The 20,837-nt window shown below is 43.5% G+C and overlaps 1 protein-coding gene across 1 annotated transcript in view; it reads right to left on the bottom strand.

The window, feature by feature from the left end:
• LOC126282384 (dipeptidase 1-like) overlaps positions 1–20,837 on the bottom strand; it is a 123,295-nt gene that overhangs the window by 39,931 nt on the left and 62,527 nt on the right. Inside the window, exon 6 of the mRNA XM_049982040.1 lies at positions 2,351–2,527. Coding sequence (XP_049837997.1) covers positions 2,351–2,527 — 177 coding nt within the window. The remainder of the gene's footprint in view (positions 1–2,350; positions 2,528–20,837) is intronic.

Below are 20,837 nucleotides of genomic sequence, written 5' to 3'. Positions count from 1 at the left end.
TTTCTGAGGAAAGGAGGAGTAATATACAGGAAGAGACGTGTAATATAGCCGTACAATATGTACAAAGAGCAAGAGAAAGCTTTAGGATGTTTGATGATGTTATTTCTGAATTATTTGAGTGTTTTGGAGTACTTCCTGCAAAAAGAGTTACTACTGCATCTCACAAAGTTGCGATGTGTGATTGATTATTATAGTCGTTAGTGATATGCTTGAATGCTATATCTTCTTAATGTCTTACATCTAAATTCTGTATTAATCGTTTCCAATAATGGACATCTTGGATTTAGCGACTCTTCCACAAATGGCGATAATTACATCACGATTCCACCGGTCATGCAAATCCAACTCCAATCGCCAGGTATATTACGCCTCTGGACTCTTGATGAAGACATCGCTCCGATCCGCTGAACTTTGCCGAATCCGTCCTGATTTACCTCTGCCCGCATTGTTCTCCCTACTCCGCTATTTTCTTGTGGGCTTTAAGCTGATACCAGAACATGGAGAGAGACGATTTGAGTTGTATTACCAAATTATGGCCAGTTAATACTGTAACCGAAAATGTGTTCATTTGCTATAGGTTACAGCAGCCGTGCATACAACTAAACTGTAATTTTTAAGCCCTTTTAATTTCGATTTTTCACATCTCTTACACGTACACTCCTGGAAATGCAAAAAAGAACACATTGACACCGGTGTGTCAGACCCACCATACTTGCTCCGGACACTGCGAGAGGGCTGTACAAGCAATGATCACATGCACGGCACAGCGGACACACCAGGAACCGCGGTGTTGGCCGTCGAATGGCGCTAGCTGCGCAGCATTTGTGCACCGCCGCCGTCAGTGTCAGCCAGTTTGCCGTGGCATACGGAGCTCCATCGCAGTCTTTAACACTGGTAGCATGCCGCGACAGCGTGGATGTGAACCGTATGTGCAGTTGACGGACTTTGAGCGAGGGAGTATAGTGGGCAGGCGGGAGGCCGGCTGGACGTACCGCCGAATTGCTCAACACGTGGGGCGTGAGGTCTCCATAGTACATCGATGTTGTCGCCAGTGGTCGGCGGAAAGTGCACGTGCCCGTCGACCTGGGACCGGACCGCAGCGACGCACGGATGCACGCCAAGACCGTAGGATCCTACGCAGTGCCGTAGGGGACCGCACCGCCACTTCCCAGCAAATTAGGGACACTGTTGCTCCTGGGGTATCGGCGAGGACCATTCGCAACCGTCTCCATGAAGCTGGGCTACGGTCCCGCACACCGTTAAGCCGTCTTCCGCTCACGCCCCAACATCGTGCAGCCCGCCTCCAGTGGTGTCGCGACAGGCGTGAATGGAGGGACGAATGGAGACGTGTCGTCTTCAGCGATGAGAGTCGCTTCTGCCTTGGTGCCAATGATGGTCGTATGCGTGTTTGGCGCCGTGCAGGTGAGCGCTACAATCAGGACTGCATACAACCGAGGCACACAGGGCCAACACCCGGCATCATGGTGTGGGGAGCGATCTCCTACACTGGCCGTACACCTCTGGTGATCCTCGAGGGGACACTGAATAGTGCACGGTACATCCAAACCGTCATCGAACACATCGTTCTACCATTCCTAGACCGGCAAGGGAACTTGCTGTTCCAACAGGACAATGCACGTCCGCATGTATCCCTCAAACGCTGGTCCAACTGAGGCGCCAGGTGGAAATGGCATGGCAAGCCGTTCCACAGGACTACATCCAGCATCTCTACGATCGTCTCCATGGGAGAATAGCAGCCTGCATTGCTGCGAAAGGTGGATATACACTGTACTAGTGCCGACATTGTGCATGCTCTGTTGCCTGTGTCTATGTGCCTGTGGTTCTGTCAGTGTGATCATGTGATGTATCTGACCCCAGGAATGTGTCAATAAAGTTTCCCCTTCCTGGGACAATGAATTCACGGTGTTCTTATTTCAATTTCCAGGAGTGTATTATTCTCTGTCGCAGAGAGTCCACTGGTTGTGACAGCACGGAGGTAGGCGTACTGTTGACAAAAACCTTGCGCAACACCGCCGTTTGCTGCGGGCTTTCGTTTCGGCGCTCAGACTGAACCATTATAACTTGTCCTCGTGTACGTAGTACAGTCCATGCAGTGTAAGACTGCACATGCAGCACGACTAAGCACTTCCTTTTGTGTGTCGAGGAGTGGGTGGGGGAGAAGGGGGGCGGAGGGAGGTGAGGAATGCTAGCACGTGTAGCGACGTGGTAGGCAAGCGGAGGCGAGCGCCGACGCCCATGCGTGCAGGTTCGTCCCTTTCCGGTTCAGATCGCAGAGGTACACGGCTCGGCACTCTGCTAGCCACTCGAATGCCGCAAGTAGGATACTCACGACGAGGCGAAGCACGTGGTCCGGAACGTTGCGGGAGCTGTTGCAGAGCGCATGCGCCGCGGAGTGCGAGAAGATGACTGGCGCGCGGCTGGTCCGCAGCGCGTCCAGCATCGTGGGCACCGACACGTGCGACAGGTCCACCATCATGCCCAGGCGGTTCATCTCGCGCACCACCAGCTGCAAAAGCGACAGCAGTGCGAGCCTCTACTGGAACTACACTCCCTCGCCCGTGGCGAGCTTGAGTATCAGCGTAAAATTGCATCTCTCCACCCTACAGCATTAATGGTGCAAGGCGTGTATATTTCTACTGCCTATTGTCAAACCACAATTTATGAAAGATGTTTATATTTCATTAATAGGATTAAGTAGAAATAATTAATATTTGTAGTTTTGGAAATAATTGTGGTAGCAGGGAATGTCTACATCAGAGTGTTGTTGGCGGGAGAGACCACGCATTGATACAATTTTAAAAAGGGCGGGAGAAACCGCGTATGGATACATTTTAAGAAAAGAGCGGGAAAGACCGCGCATTGATACATTTCGTAATGGTAGCAGGGATTGTCTGCACCAAAAAGCATTGTTGGCGGGAGAGAGCGCACTTTAGCGTTCGTAGGAAGTCAGTAGTAAGCGAGATGTGAAGCGAGTCGGAAGCAGGTCTGAAGCGAGAGGTTGAGAGGAACGGTGTGCCTGCCAGCCACCAGCTATGATTTACAAGAGATTATAAACGGATGTACAGAGACATCAGCTAACTATTATCATAAGAGGAACTAATATTATTTTGATTTTTTTTGAGAAACTCTTGACTACCGAAGGTGTGTTTGCGCAATGCTAATTGTAAGATTATTGTAAAAACTAAGTCAGATTTGAACGTTTGTAAAATCATTTCATTACCAAAAGTAATTATTTGAAGAATAGTTTTCAGAATATAATTAATTTTTGCCACTAGTATTGCATACTGATTATAATCCATCCCAAAAACCATCAACGTAAAACTCTGCAAAATTTTATTTTTGTCAAGAAAAAGTTTAACTATAAATTATGTTGTTGTTGTTGTCTTCAGTCCTGAGACTGGTTTGATGCAGCTCTCCATGCTACTCTGTCCTGTGCAAGCTTCTTCATACCCAGTACCTACTGCAACCTACATCCTTCTGAATCTGCTTAGTGTATTCATCTCTAGGTCTCCCTCTACTATTTTTACCCTCCACGCTGCCCTCCACTACTACATTGGTGAACCCTTGATGCCTCAGAACATGTCCTACCAACCGATCCCTTCTTCTGGTCAAGTTGTGCCACAAACTTCTCTTCTCCCCAATCCTATTCAATATTTCGTCATTAGTTATGTGATCTACCCATCTAGTCTTCAGCATTCTTCTGTAGCATCACATTTCGAAAGCTTCTATTCTCTTCTTGTCCAAACTAGTTATCGTCCATGTTTCACTTCCAATACATGGCTACACTCCAAACAAATACTTTCAGAAATGACTTCCTGACACTTAAATCTATACTCGATGTTAACAAATCTCTCTTCTTCAGAAACGCTTTCCTTGCCATAGCCAGTCTACATTTTATATCCTCTCTACTTCGACCTTCATCAGTTATTTTGCTCCGCAAATAGCAAAACTCCTTTACTACTTTCAGTGTCTCATTTCCTAATCTAATTCCCTCATCATCACCCGACTTAATTCGACTACATTCCATTATTCTCGTTTTGCTTTTGTTGATTTTCATCTTATATCCTCCTTTCAAGACACTCCCCACTCCGTTCAATTGCTCTTCCAAGTCCTTTGCTGTCTCTGACAGAATTACAATGTCATCGGCGAACCTCGAAGTTTTTATTTCTTCTCCATGGATTTTAATACCTACTCCGAATTTTTCTTTTGTTTCCTTTACTGCTTGCTCAATATACAGATTGAATAACGTAGGGGAGAGGCTGCAACTCTGTCTCACTCCCTTCCCAACCACTGCTTCCCTTTCATGTCCCTCGACTCTTATAACTGCCATCTAGTTTCTGTACAAATTGTAAATAGCCTTTCGCTCCCTGTATTTTACCCCTGCCACCTTTAGAATTTGAAAGAGATTATTACAGTCAACATTGTCAAAAGCTTTTTCTAAGTCTACAAATGCTAGAAACGTAGGTTTGCCTTTCCTAAATCTTTCTTCTAAGATAAGTCGTAAGGTCAGTATTGCCTCACGTGTTCCAGTATTTCTACGGAATCCAAACTGATTTTCCCCGAGGTCGGCTTCTACTAGTTTTTCCATTCGTCTGTAAAGAATTCGAGTTAATATTTTGTAGCTGTGGCTTATTAAACTGATTGTTCGGTAATTTTCACATCTGTTAACACCTGCTTTCTTTGGTACTGGAATTATTATATTCTTCTTGAAGTCTGAGGGTATTTACGTAACTTCAGTCAAATTAATTAAAGAATAACGTCAGGTTTACTATTAAAGAATAACGTCGGCTTTGGTAATAAATACAGCCACTTATTATGACAGCCCACCAGCAGCTAATATAGTAAAACAGAGTAAGTATATTCATGTCGTAGTTCAATGTAGCAGTCAGATGGCGATCCAATAACAGTAAAATAGGTAAGGAACAGTTTTGGGATACTGCAGGTAACGACTGAGGGCCACGACGACGACACATTCTATGTTTCGTCGAAATAATCAGCAAATCACTTTTAATAAGCAGAATTTAAATTTGTATGCGAGGATTTCACTTACCGTTATTGAGAGAGAGCATTAATTTGAAAGGGAAGATTTCATTTTTTATTATTAAGCAAGAGATAGAAATCCTAAGGGAAAGTTTCATAGGTTATTGTAGAAGGGAAGGTTGCGAAACAAAAGAGGTATAGAGGAGACGGGAAGGTTTCAATGTATACACAGAGATTCTAACAATATAAGTATCACTTGACAATAAAATGTGAAGTTCCCAGAAGTCATCGTCGGACGTCAATGTACATACTATTGGTGAGTGTGCAAATGATTAGAGTTGCAATTCTCTGTGTTAGCTAGGACGCCCATCACAGTGCATTAGTGTAATTCTTGTTTAGTAATATCACCAGGACTGCTAGGGTACATAAAGGCTATGAACAGCGTCAGATGATGAGTGGTCACTGTGAACGGCATAACGGCATGAAGATGCCGCCTACTCAGGTGACGCAGTGTTATCAGCGCCTGAGAGAGTAGAAAAGGGGTCTTATTGTGGGTCTCCATTTGGCTAGCTCGTCGAAACTTGCATTTCCAGATTTATGGGGCATGGTATGTGGCAGCGCCCTCATGATGCCCTGCATGGGCACATGAGGGCAGCCACACTCGTCGTCAACATTGTAGTTGATCATGTCTGTCCACCACAGAGGAGGATCGCCGTATTGCGAATTGAGCCCATCACAACCCATTCAGTGTCATCTCATACTATTGGTCAGAGACTAGCAGTAGCCAGGTTCGGGAATTACCGTGCCATGGGTAGGATACCATTAACACGACAACACAAACGGTTGCGTTTTGAGTCGTCCTGGACTCCTGATGAATTGCGCAGCACTGTGTTCAGCAAGGAATCATGGTTCTGTACTACGATGCATGACCATTGTAGGCACGCAGCTATAGCGGAGACTTGAGCGCTTTCTTCCAATGTTTTGGAAATGCATAGTTACTCCTGGCATCGAGATGATGTGGTGAGCCATAGGGTACAACTCCAGTTTCCGACTGGTAATGATTGTAGGAACTATAGGTCACGAGTATCCTGTTTCGTCATATTTTACCTCTCACGTGACTGTCGTGGTGCCATTTTTCAACAGAAGAATGCTCATCCACGCACCTTACATGTCTTCACAAACTCTCTGCGTGATTTTGAGGTACTCCCGTAGCCAGTAAGATCTTCAGATGTGATGGAAAAAGTGTCATGAAGATATCTCCATTCGCAAAACATTCCGTACTTGTCCCCCATTCGGAACTCTGGGAGAGGACTGCCATGGGGAAGGTAACCTTGAGCAAAATATTGACTAACCAGCGAAAGGATAGCGTTTTGCGAGTCGGTGTGTGAAATATCAGAAATTTGAACATTGTAGGTAAGTTAGAAAATCTGGAAAGCGAAATACTAAGGTTAAGTCTAGATACAGTGCTGGTCATTGAAGTGAAATGGAAGGAAGACAAGGATTTCTGGTCAGGTGAGTTTACGGTAATATCAACTGCAGCAGGAAATGGGATAACGAAATTGGGATTCGTTATGAATAAGAAGCTAGAACAGACAATGTATTACTGCGAACAGTTCAGTGATAGAATTGTTCTCATCAGATTAGACAGCAATCAACACCAACAAACGGTGTTCAGGTATACATGCTGCCATTGCAAGCAGAAAATGAAGATATAGAAAAGCATGTGAGAATATTGAACGGGTGATTCAATGCGTAAGGACAGATGAAAATCTAATCGTCATAGAGACTGGAATGCGGTTGTAGAGGAAATAGTAGAAGAAGGGGTTACAGGAGAGTATGGACTTGCTGCCAGGCATGAGAAAGGTGAACGAATAATTGACTTTTGTAAGACATTTCAGCTAGCAATAACCAACATTCTGTTCAAGAATCACAAAAGGAGATCATATACTTGCAAAAGGCAGGAAGATTCTCGGAGACTCCAGTCAGATTAAATCATCGGCTGACATTTATTCCGAAATCAGATATGTACTGTAAGGCGTACCACGGTGCAGATAAGACTCAGACCACAATTGAGTAATGAAGGAAATTAGGCCGAAGTATAAGAGACCAGTCAGGAAGAATCAATGCGCAAAGAAGTGTGATACGGAAACACTAAGGAATAAAGAGATACGCTTGAAGTGCTTCGACACTATTAGTAGTGCGATAATGAATGGCTCAATAGGCAGTTCAGTCTCTAAAAAGGGCTATCACAGAAGTTGGAACGAAAAACATATGTACAGGTAATTTCAAAGAACACAAGGAACACATGAGTAGATCTATGAAAGAAGGAAGTAAAAAAAGGTCGGGGAAATTCAGAAATACAGAGGTGCAAGTCACTTACGAATGAAATAAATAGGAAGCGCTGGTAAGTTAAGGTGAAACGGTTTCATGAAAAACGTGAAGAAATCGGAAAAGAGTTGACTGTCGAAAGGACTGACTCCTCATGTAGGAAAGTCAAAACAACCTTTCGTGAAATTATAAGAAATGGTGGGAAATTTTAGAGCGCAATGACAATTCCATTGTTAAATACAAAGGAGAGAATGTACAAATAGAAAGAGTACCTTCAAAACCTAGATGAGAGGGGGGGGGGAGGGCTTTCCTGATAACTTGATAGAAAAGAAACAGCAATCAACAGGGGGGATAGGGGGTATCCAGTACTAGAACCACAATTAAAAAGAGCTACAGACAATTAAGGTAAAATAAGGCAGAAACATTCCATCGGAATTTCTAAAATCGTTGGGAAAGTAGCAACAAAGCGACTGTTCACGTTGGTGTGTAGACTGTATGACACTGGCCACGCACTATGATTCCAAAAAATATCATCCACACAATATCAACGATAGCAAGAGCTGGCAAGTGCGAGAATTATCGCACAGTCGACTTAACAGTTCAAGCATTCAAGTTTTTGACAAGTACAATATGGAAAAAAAATTGAAAGGAAAACTGAGGATCTGACAGACGACGTCCAGCTTGGCTACAGGAAAGGCACCAGGGAGGCAGTTCTCGCGCGCTCGCACACACACACACACACACACACACACACACACACACACGTTCCCTGACGCAAGCAAGTACACCTCACGCACACATTATCGCTATATCTGGCAGCTCAGACCAGAATGACCTTCCATTACTTTAAGAAATATAGGAAATGACGGGTAATATACAATGTGTACAAGAACCAAGATGAAAAAATAAGACTGTAAGACCAAGAACGAAGCGCTCCGATTTAAAGGGCTATAAGACAGGGATGTGGTCCTTTGCCCCTTGTGTTCGGTCTATACATCGAAAACCAATGACTGAAATAAGACATAGTTTCAAGATTGGAATTAAAATTCAGGGTGAATTGGTGTCAATGGTAAGATTCGCTGAAGACATTACCATCCTCAGTGAAAGTGAAGAATAATCATAGTCACTTTTGAATGGAATGAACGGCCTAATTAGTACAGAATTTGTAATGAGTGTAAAACAAATAAACATTAAAGTAATAAGCAGTAGCAAAATGAGAACATTGAGAAACAACATCAGAACTGGATATTATGAAGTTGAGGAATTCTGCTACTTAGACAGGAGCAAGGAGGACATAAAAAGGAGACTAAAACTGGCAAAACGACATTCCTGGCCAAGAGAAGTCTATTAGTTTCAAATATAGGTCTCAATTCGAGGAAGAAATTTCTAAAAACGTACATTTGGAGCACAGCACTACATTGCAGTGAGACACGGACTGTGTAAAACCGGAAAAAATGAGAATCGAAGTAATTGAAGTGTTACATGTAGTTTTCTGTTGAGAGCAACCGCAGTTGAAGTAATCCACGTTTACGAAAATAAATCGCTTTCAGTTGTATATGAACTTTTACAGGAACACGTCGGTCTCGTGATGTCAAATCACATTTGAACTATGATGTCCTGTTTGTGGCAGGTGCCAGTATATTATTTTGGGTAAGCTGAATTCCCTCTCCTTCCTGTGTCGGGGCATAAATGTTTCACTGACTTATGTACAACTGAAGATTTGATTTGATTTGACATCACGAAACTAGTCGTGTGCCTGTGAAAGATCATATACAGCTGAAAGCGGGTTATTTCAAAAACATACATTTCGGATGGGGTGCTTCACGTGAATGTTGGAAAAGAGGTTGACTGATAAGGTAAGAAATGAGGAGGAATGGAATACAAGGAAAACACAGACAAAAAGAAACATATGTACGGGATAGGATAATAGGATATCTCTTGAGAAATGAGGGATTAATTTCAATGGTATTAAAGGGAGCTGTAAATGGTACAAACTGTAGAGGAAGACAGAAAGTGGAATACATGCGGCAAATAATTTAGGACGTAGGCTGTAAATGCTCTCTGAAGCATTTATATATGCAAATGTGCAAGAATGAGGAGAGAACAATACAAATCGAAACTCAAGAGGGAAAAGCCATGATAAGGTTATAACGAAAGAGTGCAGCCTTTATTCCGTGTTGTTCCACATGTACACTACTGGCCATTAAAACTGCTGCACCATGAAGAAATGCAGATGATGAACGGGTATTCATTGGGCAAATATATTATACTTGAACTGATGTGTGATTACATTTTCACGCACGTTGGGTGTATAAATCCTGAGAAATCAGTACCCAGAACAACCACCTCTGGCCGTAATAACGGCCTTGATACGCCTGCGCATTGAGTCAATCAGAGCTTGGATGGCGTGTGCAGGTACAGCTGCCCATGCAGCTTCAACACGATACCACAGTTCATCAAGAGTAGTGACTGGCGTATTGTGACGAGCCAGTTGCTCGGCCACCATTGGCCAGATGTTTTCAATTGGTGAGAGATCTGGAGAATGTGCTGGCCAGGGCAGCAGTCGAACATTTTCTGCATCCAGAAAGGCCCGTACGGGACCTGCAACATGCAGTCGTGCATTATCCTGCTGAAATGTAGGGTTTCGCAGGGATCGAATGAAGGGTAGAGCCACGGGTCGTAACACATCTGAAATGTAACGTCCACTGTTCAAAGTGCCGTCAACGTGAACAAGAGGTGACCGAGAAGTGTAACCAATTGGACCCCATACCATCACGCCGAGTGATACGCGAGTATGGCAATGACGAATACACGCTTCCAATGTGCGTTCAACGTGATGACGCTAAACACGGATGCGACCATCATGATGCTGTAAACAGAACCTGGATTCGCGCACCCAGGTTCTCGTTGAGCACACCATCGCAGGCGCTCCTGTCTGTGATGCAACGTCAAGGGTAGCCGCAGCCATGGTCTCCGAGCTGATAGTCCATGCTGCTTCAAACGTCGTCGAACAGCAGATGGTTGTCTCGCAAACGCCAAACGTCCCTAGCTGCTGACTCAGGGATGGAGACGTGGCTGCACGATCCGTTACAGCCATGCACATAAGATACCTGTCATCCCGTCTGCTAGTGATACGAGGCCGTTGCGATCCAGCACGGCGTTCCGTATTACCCTCCTGAAGCCACAAATTCCATATTTTGCTAACAGTCATTGGATCTGAACCAACGCGAGCAGCAATGTCGCGGTACGGAAAACCGCGATCGCGATAGGCTACACTCCGACCTTTATTAAAGTCGGAAACGTGACGGTACGCATTTCTCCTCCTTACACGAGGCATCACAACAACGTTTCACAAGGCAACGCCTATCAAATGCTCTTTGTGTACGAGAAATCGGTTGGCAACTTTCCTTATGTCAGCAGGTTGTGGGTGTCGCCAGCGGCGCCAACCTTGTGTGAATGCTCTGAAAAGCTAATAATTTGCACATCACAGCATATGCTTCCTGTCGGTTAAATTTCGCGTCTGTAGCACGTCATATTCGTGGTGTAGCAATTTTAGTAGCCAGCAGTGTATATTATAGAAGCAATAATGAAAGAAAGCTTCAGGACTGGGACCAAAACACAGAATGAAAGGATGTCCATGCTAAGATTCATTGATGACATTTATGTCCTTCATGAATGTGACTAAAAATTAGAGGAACTGTTGAATGGAAGATGCAGTCCGACGAACACAAAGTATGGACTGCAAATAAAACAAAGAAAGGTGAAAGTAATAATAAAAAGTACACGTTCAGTTGAGCGACAAACTTAGTATCATATTTAGTAACCTAAAATCAGACAACGGACTTCTGCTGCCTTGCAAGTGAGGTACAGCAAGACGTAGAAAGCAAGGAGGAAGTAAGAAACAGATAGCACAGTTAAAGGGACCATTCTTTAACAAACGAAGTCAACTAGTCTGAAATAAGGAATTTCTCATAAGAAGAAAATTCAGAAGACGTAAGTCTAGAGCACAGAATTGTACGGAGGTGAATTGTGGACTGCATGGTAACCCATAAAGAAGAGAATCAAAACATTTAATACGCGATGCTACAGAAAATTAGGTAGATCATGTGGATCAACAAGAAATAAGGAGAATTTCCTTTAAACCGGCAAGGCTTATTCGTATAGGTGGAAAACACAAACCTGAAGAACGAACAGGACAAGACAGGATATAACTCTCCTGGTACTAGAGAGTAAAAACTATACGAGGAGACAAGTAATGAAAGATATAAAAAAATGATGACGCATGGTGGGTGTACGTGCATTTCTGAGATGAGGCTGCCACAGGAGAAAAACTTATGGCGAACCACATCAAACCATTCAGTTGCCTACTTTACCAACCTTACTACTTCGATGTCTCTGCTTTGAAGATCTTTTGATAATCCACATTTCTTCTTAGATTAATCTCGCCGAACTCAGGAATATCAAATCGCATAGCTCCATCGCAAATAACCAATTAAGATGGTTCAGACGTTTCCGTACATATCATTAGTGTTACGTCAACATAGGATACAAGCGTATTTTCAAGTAACTTGAAAGCTTTCATCGGCAGTATCATTTAAGGAAAATTGCCTTTCTTGTCTCCACACAGTAATCGGTTCAGTTCCTGATTTAAGTCATTTTGGCTGCAACGAATTTACATCACAGAATTCTCATTTCGGTAGCAACGCTGACCGTAACGGTTATCTTCAAAGACAGACGTAGCTAATCATATCACTCAAGGGCAGTTCTCCCCATAGCGGGCGGCTGCGTAAAGTTGCCCATCCAATTTGGCTGTCCTTTGGCGCCAGTTGCTGCATAATGCGATTACCCTAATCCCAGAATTAGTACCGGCGCCATGCCTTGCTGATTGAGTGGCTGTCCCGCTTTGACGATAACCGACAGGCCGGCCTAACGCTTTTATCGGCTATTCGTCTCTGAGCCATCACAAACAGAAGAGTCCTTCACAAACAACTGACATTAAATTGTACAAATAAGGGTTAATTTATTTATACTCCTGTGTTTAATGGAAGAGGCCCCTCTTTCGCGACTTTAACAGGAAACGGGAGAAATGATAGTGACATGTCAAGAACTCTGTTCCATACTGTAAAGTTCATGGTGTCAGGAGTTATTTAAATAGGTCACAAATTGATATTCTGCCAGATATATATAGAAACCGGAAAATTGTAAACTCTGGCGGCCGTAGGATGAATGTGTGACACTACAGCGCAGTTTCGACGCGCAATTGGCAAGGATAGTCGATATCAGGACACAGAGTCTTTGCGAATTACGTTCCGTGTACTTAGTTTGACACTAACCGCTGGCCGGAGTGGCCGAGCGGTTCTAGGCGCTGCAGTCTGGAGCCGAGCGACCGCTACGGTCGCAGGTTCCAATCCTGCCTCGGGCATGGGTCTGTGTGATGTCCTTAGGTTAGTTAGGTTTAATTAGTTCTAAATTCTAGGCGACTGATGACCTCAGATGTTAAGTCGCATAGTGCTCAGAGCCATTTGAACCATTTGACACTAACCACGCATCGCAGACGGTAGCGTGAAGAATATACGGAGATCTCAGCATTTGAGAGAGGATGTGTACTTGAACTCAAAGAAGCCGGTTGGAATAACGAACTAATCGCTCGATATTTCAATAGGAGTGATGTCACTATTCGACGATGTTGGCAAGAGTGGGTGAACCGTGACCGACACAGCGTCGAGAAGGAAGTGGTCGAGAAAGTGAGAGAACGAAACTAAGGATCTAGCCATTGTCACAGAGGCACTCAGAACTCAGGATTTATCACTATCACCGATACGATGTCCAACTTATGTTTCAGACACCACGATGACCATTAAGGCGGTTCACAGAAACGGGTTTGAGGTTGTGGCATTTCTTGCACCGACTACCATTTGACCTTCGTATACCAACGTGCTAGTTAATAGTGGTGTCGCGCTTTCTGCCTGCAAACGCATTCACTGGAGTAGAATTGTCTTCAGCTTCGAACTGAACTCCGAGACCAGAGACAGCGTGTCTGGAGACGCCCCAGATAACGATGGGATACTAACCTGACTGTCACCTAGCATACTGCCCAAACTTTTCATCTCAGAGTAGCCCTTACAGCCTACGTCTTCAATTATTTGCTGGATAAATTTAAATCTCTGTCTTCCTCTATAGTTTGTACCCTCTATAGCTCCCTCTATTACCACAGAAGTCATTCCCTGATGTCTTAACAGAAGTCCTATAAGCCTGTCTCTTCTCCGTCTCAGTGTGTTCCACATATCTTCTCCTCTCTGATTCTGCGCAGAACCTCTTGAGTCCATCCAATTTTCAACATTCGCCTGTAGCACCATATCTCAAGTGATTCGATTCTCTTCTGTCCCGGTTTTCAAGGCCATGTTTCACTACCATACAATGCTGTACCAGATGTACATTCTCAGAAATTTGTTCCTTGAATTAAGGCTTTTGTTTCATACTAGTAGACTTTGCTTTGTCAGGTATACCCCCTTTTTGCCGGCCGCGGTGGTCTCGCGGTTCTAGGCGCGCAGTCCGGAACCGTGCGACTGCTGCGGTCGCAGGTTCGAATCCTGCCTCGGGCGTGGATGTGTCTGATGTCCTCAGGTTAGTTAGGTTTAAGTAGTTCTAAGTTCTAGGGGACTGATGACCACAGCTGTTAACTCCCATAGTGGTCAGAGCCATTTGAACCATTTTTTGTGCCCTTTTTGATAGTGATAGTATGATTTGATGTCCTCCTTGATTCGTCCGTCATTGGTTATTTAGCTGCCTAGGTAACAGAATTCTTAACTTCATCTACTTTCTGCCATCATTCCTGACGTTTACTATCTGGCTGTTCTTATTTCTGCTACTTCTTCTTACTTTTGTCTTCCTTTGATTTACTCGCAATCTATATTCTGTAGTCATTAAATTGTTCATTCCATACAGCACATCATGACATTCTTCTTCATTTTTCTCTGAGGATAGCAATTCATCACCGATTCGTGTCACTGATATTCACATCGAATTTTTATTCCACTCTTGAACCTTCCTTTTATTTCCATCTTTGCTTCTTCGATGTACAGATTGAGCAGTAGAGAGGCAAGATCACATGCCTGCCTTACCACCTTTCTTAATCCGAGCGACACGTTCCTGGTCGTCCACTCTTATTATTCCCTCTTGGCTCTTTAACATACTGTATGTTACCCGTCTCTCCTTAAATCTTACTCCCAGCTCTTTAACATACTGTATGTTACCCGTCTCTCCTTAAATCTTACTCCCATTTTTCTCACAAGTTCGAACATCTTGCATCATTTTACACTGTCGAGCAGTATTTCCAGGTAGACAAATCCTATGAATGTGTTTTGATTTGTCTTTAGTCTTGCTTCCACTTGCAAATCGCCATTTAGCACATCCTCAATTTTCTTTTCCATTCCTATCTCTATTTTCCTTGTTAGCAACTTGGATGCATGAGCTGTTAAGCTGATTGTGCAATAATTCTCGCACTTGCCAGCTCTTGTAGTCTTCGGAATTGTGTGGATGGTATTTTTCCGGAAGTCAGATGGTATGTCGCTAGACTCATACATTCTACACACCAACGTGGCGAATCGTTTCGTTGTCACGTCCACCAATGATTTTAGAAATTGTGATGGAATGTTATCTATCCTTTCTGCCACATTGGATCTTAAGTCCTCCAAAGATGTCTTAAATTCTGATTCTAATACTGGATCCCCTATCTATTCTAAATCGACTCCTGTTTCTTCTTCTATAACATCAGGCAAGTCTTCCCTCTCATAGAACCGTTGTACTGTTTCCACCTATCGGCACTCTCCTCTGCATTTAACAGTGGAATTTCCGTTGCACTCTTAATGTTATCAACCTTGCTTTTTGTGCCACCGAAGGCTATTTCGACTTTCCTGTATGATGAGGCAGTTCTTCTGACAATCATTTGTTTTTCTATTTCTTCACATTTTTCATGCAACCATTTCATCTTAGCTTTCCTACACTTCCTATTCATTCCTCAGCGACTTGTATTTCTGTATTCCTCAATTCCCCTGTACGGTTTTGTACTTCCTTATTTCATCGATCAACTGCAATATTTCTTCTGTTAAATATAGTTTCTTCCCAGTTACCTTCTTCTACCTATGTGATTGTCCTTTCTGCAGGTGTCCTTTCCTCTTCAACAGTAATACCTACTGTGCTATAACTTATTGCTTTATCTATAACCTTAGAGAACTACAAGCGCGTCTCGTCCTCCCTTAGTACTTGCGTATTTCACTTCTTTGCATATTGATTCTTCTTTACTAATCTCTTGAACTTTAGCCTACTCTCCATCACTACAATATTGTGATCTGAGTTCATATCTGCTCCTGAGTACGCCTTACATTCCAGTATCTCATTTCGAAAATTCTGTCAGTTCATGATGTAATCTAACTGAAATATTCCCCTATTAACCGGTCTTTTCCAAGTATACCGCTGCCCCTTGTGATTCTTGAACAGAGTATTCGCTATTACTAGATGAAGTTCATTACACAACTAAATTAGTCTTTCTCCTCTCTCATTCCTTGTCCCAAGCCCATATCCTTCTGTAACCGTGTCTTCTACTCCTTCCCTTACAACTGCATCCCAGCCCCCTCGACTATCAGATTTTCATCTCCCTTTGTGTACTGCATTAGCCTTTCAATATCCTCTTATACTTTCTCTATCTTTTCATCTTCAGCTTACGATGTCGGCATGTATACCTGAACTATCGGTGTCGGTTTTAGTTTGCTGCCGATCCTGATAAGAAAAAACCAACACTGACCTATTCACTGTAACACATTTTTTGCCTTACCCTTCTGTTCCTAACTGATCTACTGTTGTTATACCATTTTATGTTATGCCATATTATGCTGCTGTTGATATTAGTCTATACTTATCGGACCAGGAATCCTTGTCTTCTATCCATTTCACTTCACTGATCCCTACTATATCAAGAGTTAACCTCTGCATTTCCCTTTTCAGATTTTCTAGCTTCCATATTCAAGCTTCTGGCATTTCACGCCCCGATTCTTAGAACGTCATCCTTCCGTTGATTATTCAACCGTTTTCTCATGGTCACATACCTCCTGGCAGTCCCCTCCAGGAGTTACGAACGGGGAGCTATGCCAGAATGGAGAGATCATCATGACAGTTTTTCCATTACAGGCCATATGTCCCGTGGATACACGTTACGTGTCTTTTTTCCTTCTGTATCCTCGTGAGGTTGATCATTGCTGATTCTGCAGCTTCTTGGTGTAGTCTCCCAACCTAAGGGCAGCAGAGTGCCCTGAATCTGTGTCCGCTCCTCCGCTCTCTCTGACAAGGCCGTTGGCAGAGTGAGGTTGACTACTTATGCCGGAAGTCTTCGGCCGCCAGAGCTGATTATTAATCAAACCAGGATCGGAGGACGTTTTGATTACTAATCAAAGACGATACCCCTACCCCGCGCACAGTGGTAGGTCGACGATATTCTTCACCCCTTTTTGTTGCCCTTCGTGGCAAGCCCTCTTGTGTTCACATTTCAGCAAGATAATGCCCGCCCACACAGGAGAGAGATTCTACTGCTTGTCTTCGTGCTTGCGAAACCCTACCTTGGCCAGTGAGTTTGCCGGATCTCTCACCAATTGCGAACGTTTGGAGCATTGTGGATAGCACCGTTCAATCAGCTCGTAATTTAGATGATCCTATGCACCAAATGGACAGAATTTGGCACTTTATCCCTCAGGAGGACATGCTACAACTCTCCCAATCAGTGCATAGCTAAATAACTGATTACATAAGGGCCAGAGGTGGACCAACGCGTTATTGCCTAGCTCAATTCGTGAAGCTCTTTCTCCTGAATAAATCGTTCAATTTTTCTGAACTTGTAATCATTTTCTTTTTTGAGTTGGGGCGTGGGTGCTGGATGAGTTTACTAAATGGGAAAAATCAGCAGATATCGATCCCTGAGAGGACAAGAAGGAAAAAAGATCATATGGACACGTGACCGGAAATTCATGCAATGGATGTACACTTACTTCAGAGTGTAGATAAAAGATCTGTGACAGCGTGGGTTTCAATGTTTGAAAGCGCACATGACAATGTTCTGGCCGTACTAGTATTTTAGTGGTGTGGTACCAGCGAACGTGCAGTACCAGTTCAGCCTTAGAGTGTGGTTAGAGTAGATGTTTTCCAAATTCCTCCTCATGGAAATGCAGAAGTTAGCTGTAGCACAGTAACGTTGTAGCCACTTCACCCTTCATACCGCCAAGGGCACATCTTTCAACATGGGAGGCCGGGTTACCGGCGAAAAGTCCAGATACGCCTCGCCTGAGAGCCGTTATGGAATGATGGCTGGTCTCACAAGATTGTCACCCGTAATTAATATGGAAACCATTCAATGGTGCCAGCTTAGCGCGTCTATTGTAATACCCATTCAAAGGAGAACTGTTTTATTTACGGCAGTGCATCGTAAGTCGTCGTACTAGGGGTGATATGTGTCTGTTAATGTGTTTCACATACTAAAAATGCAGTGAATAGTGGTCTTTCGGACGGATGATTGCAGGACTTTATCATTGCATCGAATCTACACGAAACAAGAGTCGTTGAGAAGATATGTTTAATACAAGGCTTTAGGGGCAACCATCACTCGCTAAAATTCTTGAGTCCATTTCGGGACGCTAATGTGTGGGCTAAACATACCAGATGCTCTCAATACTACCGTCACGTTACCTTGTTGGAGTGTCAGCAGAGAATCACGGCAAGCCCTTGATCTCACATACCTTGGATTTTCACAGAACAGTTCTGATGTACTGGAAGTGCGGTCCGTTGTTATTTCTGAAACTACAAATAGTAGGGGTCAGGGTGGGGAGGGCGGGGGGTGTGTAAGACATGTCATCAGACCCTTATACAGCTTATACCATGGGAAAGTCAAAGAACGTATTCGTAATGAAGGTCACGTATCATTCAGTACGAAGATGAACTTTTTTTCTAAGCGGTTTGTTGCTGTTATTCGTAGTTTCCTCTCTCTTGAATAAGATGTCTGCGGAAACAGGACAGTCAACATAATCTATGACCTGTTATTATGCGTTCTGGTCTTCGTCTGCCAGTACAAGTGTTTCTCTCTACGATACCTATATATGGCGTATACGTAGGGACTTCAGAATGTAACACATGTCGTCTCACGGTGTGACCATTCCGCATTGTAAGCAGAGAGTAAATTTTCTGGGTTTGCTGCACATTCAGTTCTACTGCGGTACGGAGAACAGGTATATGACAATGTTCCAGTGAAATGGGACGCAACTAAAAACGTACTCTATAACTGAAGTACACAGGCCAATACGAGTCTTGTCAGCAGATTCACCGTGAAATTCTGGCGGTGTATGGACCAAATCCTATGTATAGTCCAGCGGTAGCCAAATGGTTCCCATAATTTCACCAAGGCCACATAGACGAGGGTGATGCACATCAGGAATTCACAAAGTGATTTCTACCTTTCTGGCAAGATGAAAGAATATCTGAGTGAGAGGAAAGGGTGGCGGGGGAGGGTGGGGGAGCGGGGGAGGGAGGAATAGTTTGATGAGGACATTCACGCAGCGGTTCTCAAATGGCTCGAAGAGCCAGAGGCGGGTTTCTATCGTTGAGGGACTCAACGAGGTGTAGTACGTTCTAACAGTTGTTCGCAGAGTCTTGGTGACTAACTAACTAACTCCTCCCGAACAGGCCATGAAGGACCAACGGTACAGACCGGCAGCCAGGCGTCACTGGATGGGGATATGGAGGGGCATGTGGTTAGCACATCGCTGTCCCGGCCGTATGTCAGTTTCCGAGACCGGAGCTGCTACTTCTCAATCAAGAAGCTCCTCAGTTTGCATCACAAGGGCGGAGTGCACCTCGCTTGCCAACAGCGCTCGGCAGAACGGATGGTCATCCATCCAAGTGCTAGCCGAGCCCGACAACGCTTAACTTTAGTGATCTAACGGGAACCGGTGTTACCACTGCGACAAGGCCGTTGGCAGTCTTGGTGATTATGATGAAAAGTAGTATGGTACATCTTGTGATGTAATGAAGCCTGAGACATACTTTGAAGCCTTCGATACCAAAGGGAATCAGTAATTTAACCACTATGCAGAAAATTTCTTATCGAATTACATTAACCAAAATTCCTAATTTCTTATATAACAAATTATATTTTAAGCAATTATGACCTTTTTGAAGAAATAACTTGAAAGTCAATAAGTTTAATTTTAATATATTTTGCTAAACTATGTATACATTAATCGAAACATTGTCTTTAACTATGATGCAAATCATCTAAACCTTCCTGCCTCGAACGTAATCTTTTTACTTCTTCCTAGTACTTGTCAGCAAGTTGTTCTGTAATGGAATGAAGTCATGTTTTGTCATGCTGTAGAAAGGAAACGCGTTTAGTCGGAATTTGTGATTCAATACAGCGAGTGGATGTTATATGAAGAGCTGTAAATAAAAACGTTAAAAATGTAGACATTTCATTTCACTTCGTAATTAGGAATTCAGCGAATATTCTTAATCCTGGAATCAGATTACTTTCTTCGTATAATGAAGACTTGTGGTCATAGTCACATTCCTGATAAGAATACTATGAGGCCAACGTAAGACAGTCATTTACAGGGTGACAGTAATTGAACTTTTTTAGAAAAAAAATCGTAAATTGGTTAGAAACTTTGTTCAACATGTACTACAGATATTCGGATTTAGGTTATGACATGTTGGTTATGTTTGCCATCCATAGGGTTTGATGTGGCGCAAACGAATAACAAAATTCTGCATGCTCCGCTTAAGTTCAGGAATAGATGCTGTTGGTGAGATCCTGAATAGCTGTTTTCAGCTCAGCAATGGCTTTGGTGTTACTGTTGTACACATTGTCTTTAATATAGTTCCTCAAAAAGGAGTCGCATGTGTTCAGATCCGGAGAACTCGGCGGTCAATCAACGCTCATGCCAGTGGCCTCTGTGTATCCCAGAGCCAGAATTCGATCCTCAAACTGCTACTTCAGGACGTCAAACACTCTCTTGCTTCGATGGGGTCAAGCTCTGTCTTGCATGAATCACATCTTGTCAAAATCAGGGTCACTTTGGATAATGGGGATGAAATCATGATCCATAACCTTCACATACCGTTCGGTAATCACCGTGCCATCAAGGTATGTCGCACCGATTACACCGTGACAGGACGTTGCACACCACACAGTCACCCGTTGAGGTGAGAGACTTCTCAATCGCGAATTACGTATTCTCAGTCTCCCAAATGCGCCAATTTCCGTTATTGACGAACCCATCCAAATGAAAGTGGATTTCGTCCCTGAACCAAACCATAACTACCATTTCACAACGTGCCCCGTGGTCAACCGTGCAGTATGAACGTCCTAACGCAAACCGTTCAGAATTTATGATGATTTTGTTTCATATAGTTGAATAATTGTCACACTGTAAGTGAAAGAGCAATTTCAGAAAAGTGACCATGTTCTTAAATGA

Source organism: Schistocerca gregaria, chromosome 7, assembly GCF_023897955.1.
Source record: "Schistocerca gregaria isolate iqSchGreg1 chromosome 7, iqSchGreg1.2, whole genome shotgun sequence".
NCBI classification, from domain to species: domain Eukaryota; kingdom Metazoa; phylum Arthropoda; class Insecta; order Orthoptera; family Acrididae; genus Schistocerca; species Schistocerca gregaria.
Note: the sequence above shows the minus strand (reverse complement) of the source record. Positions and strands in the feature narration are given on the sequence as shown.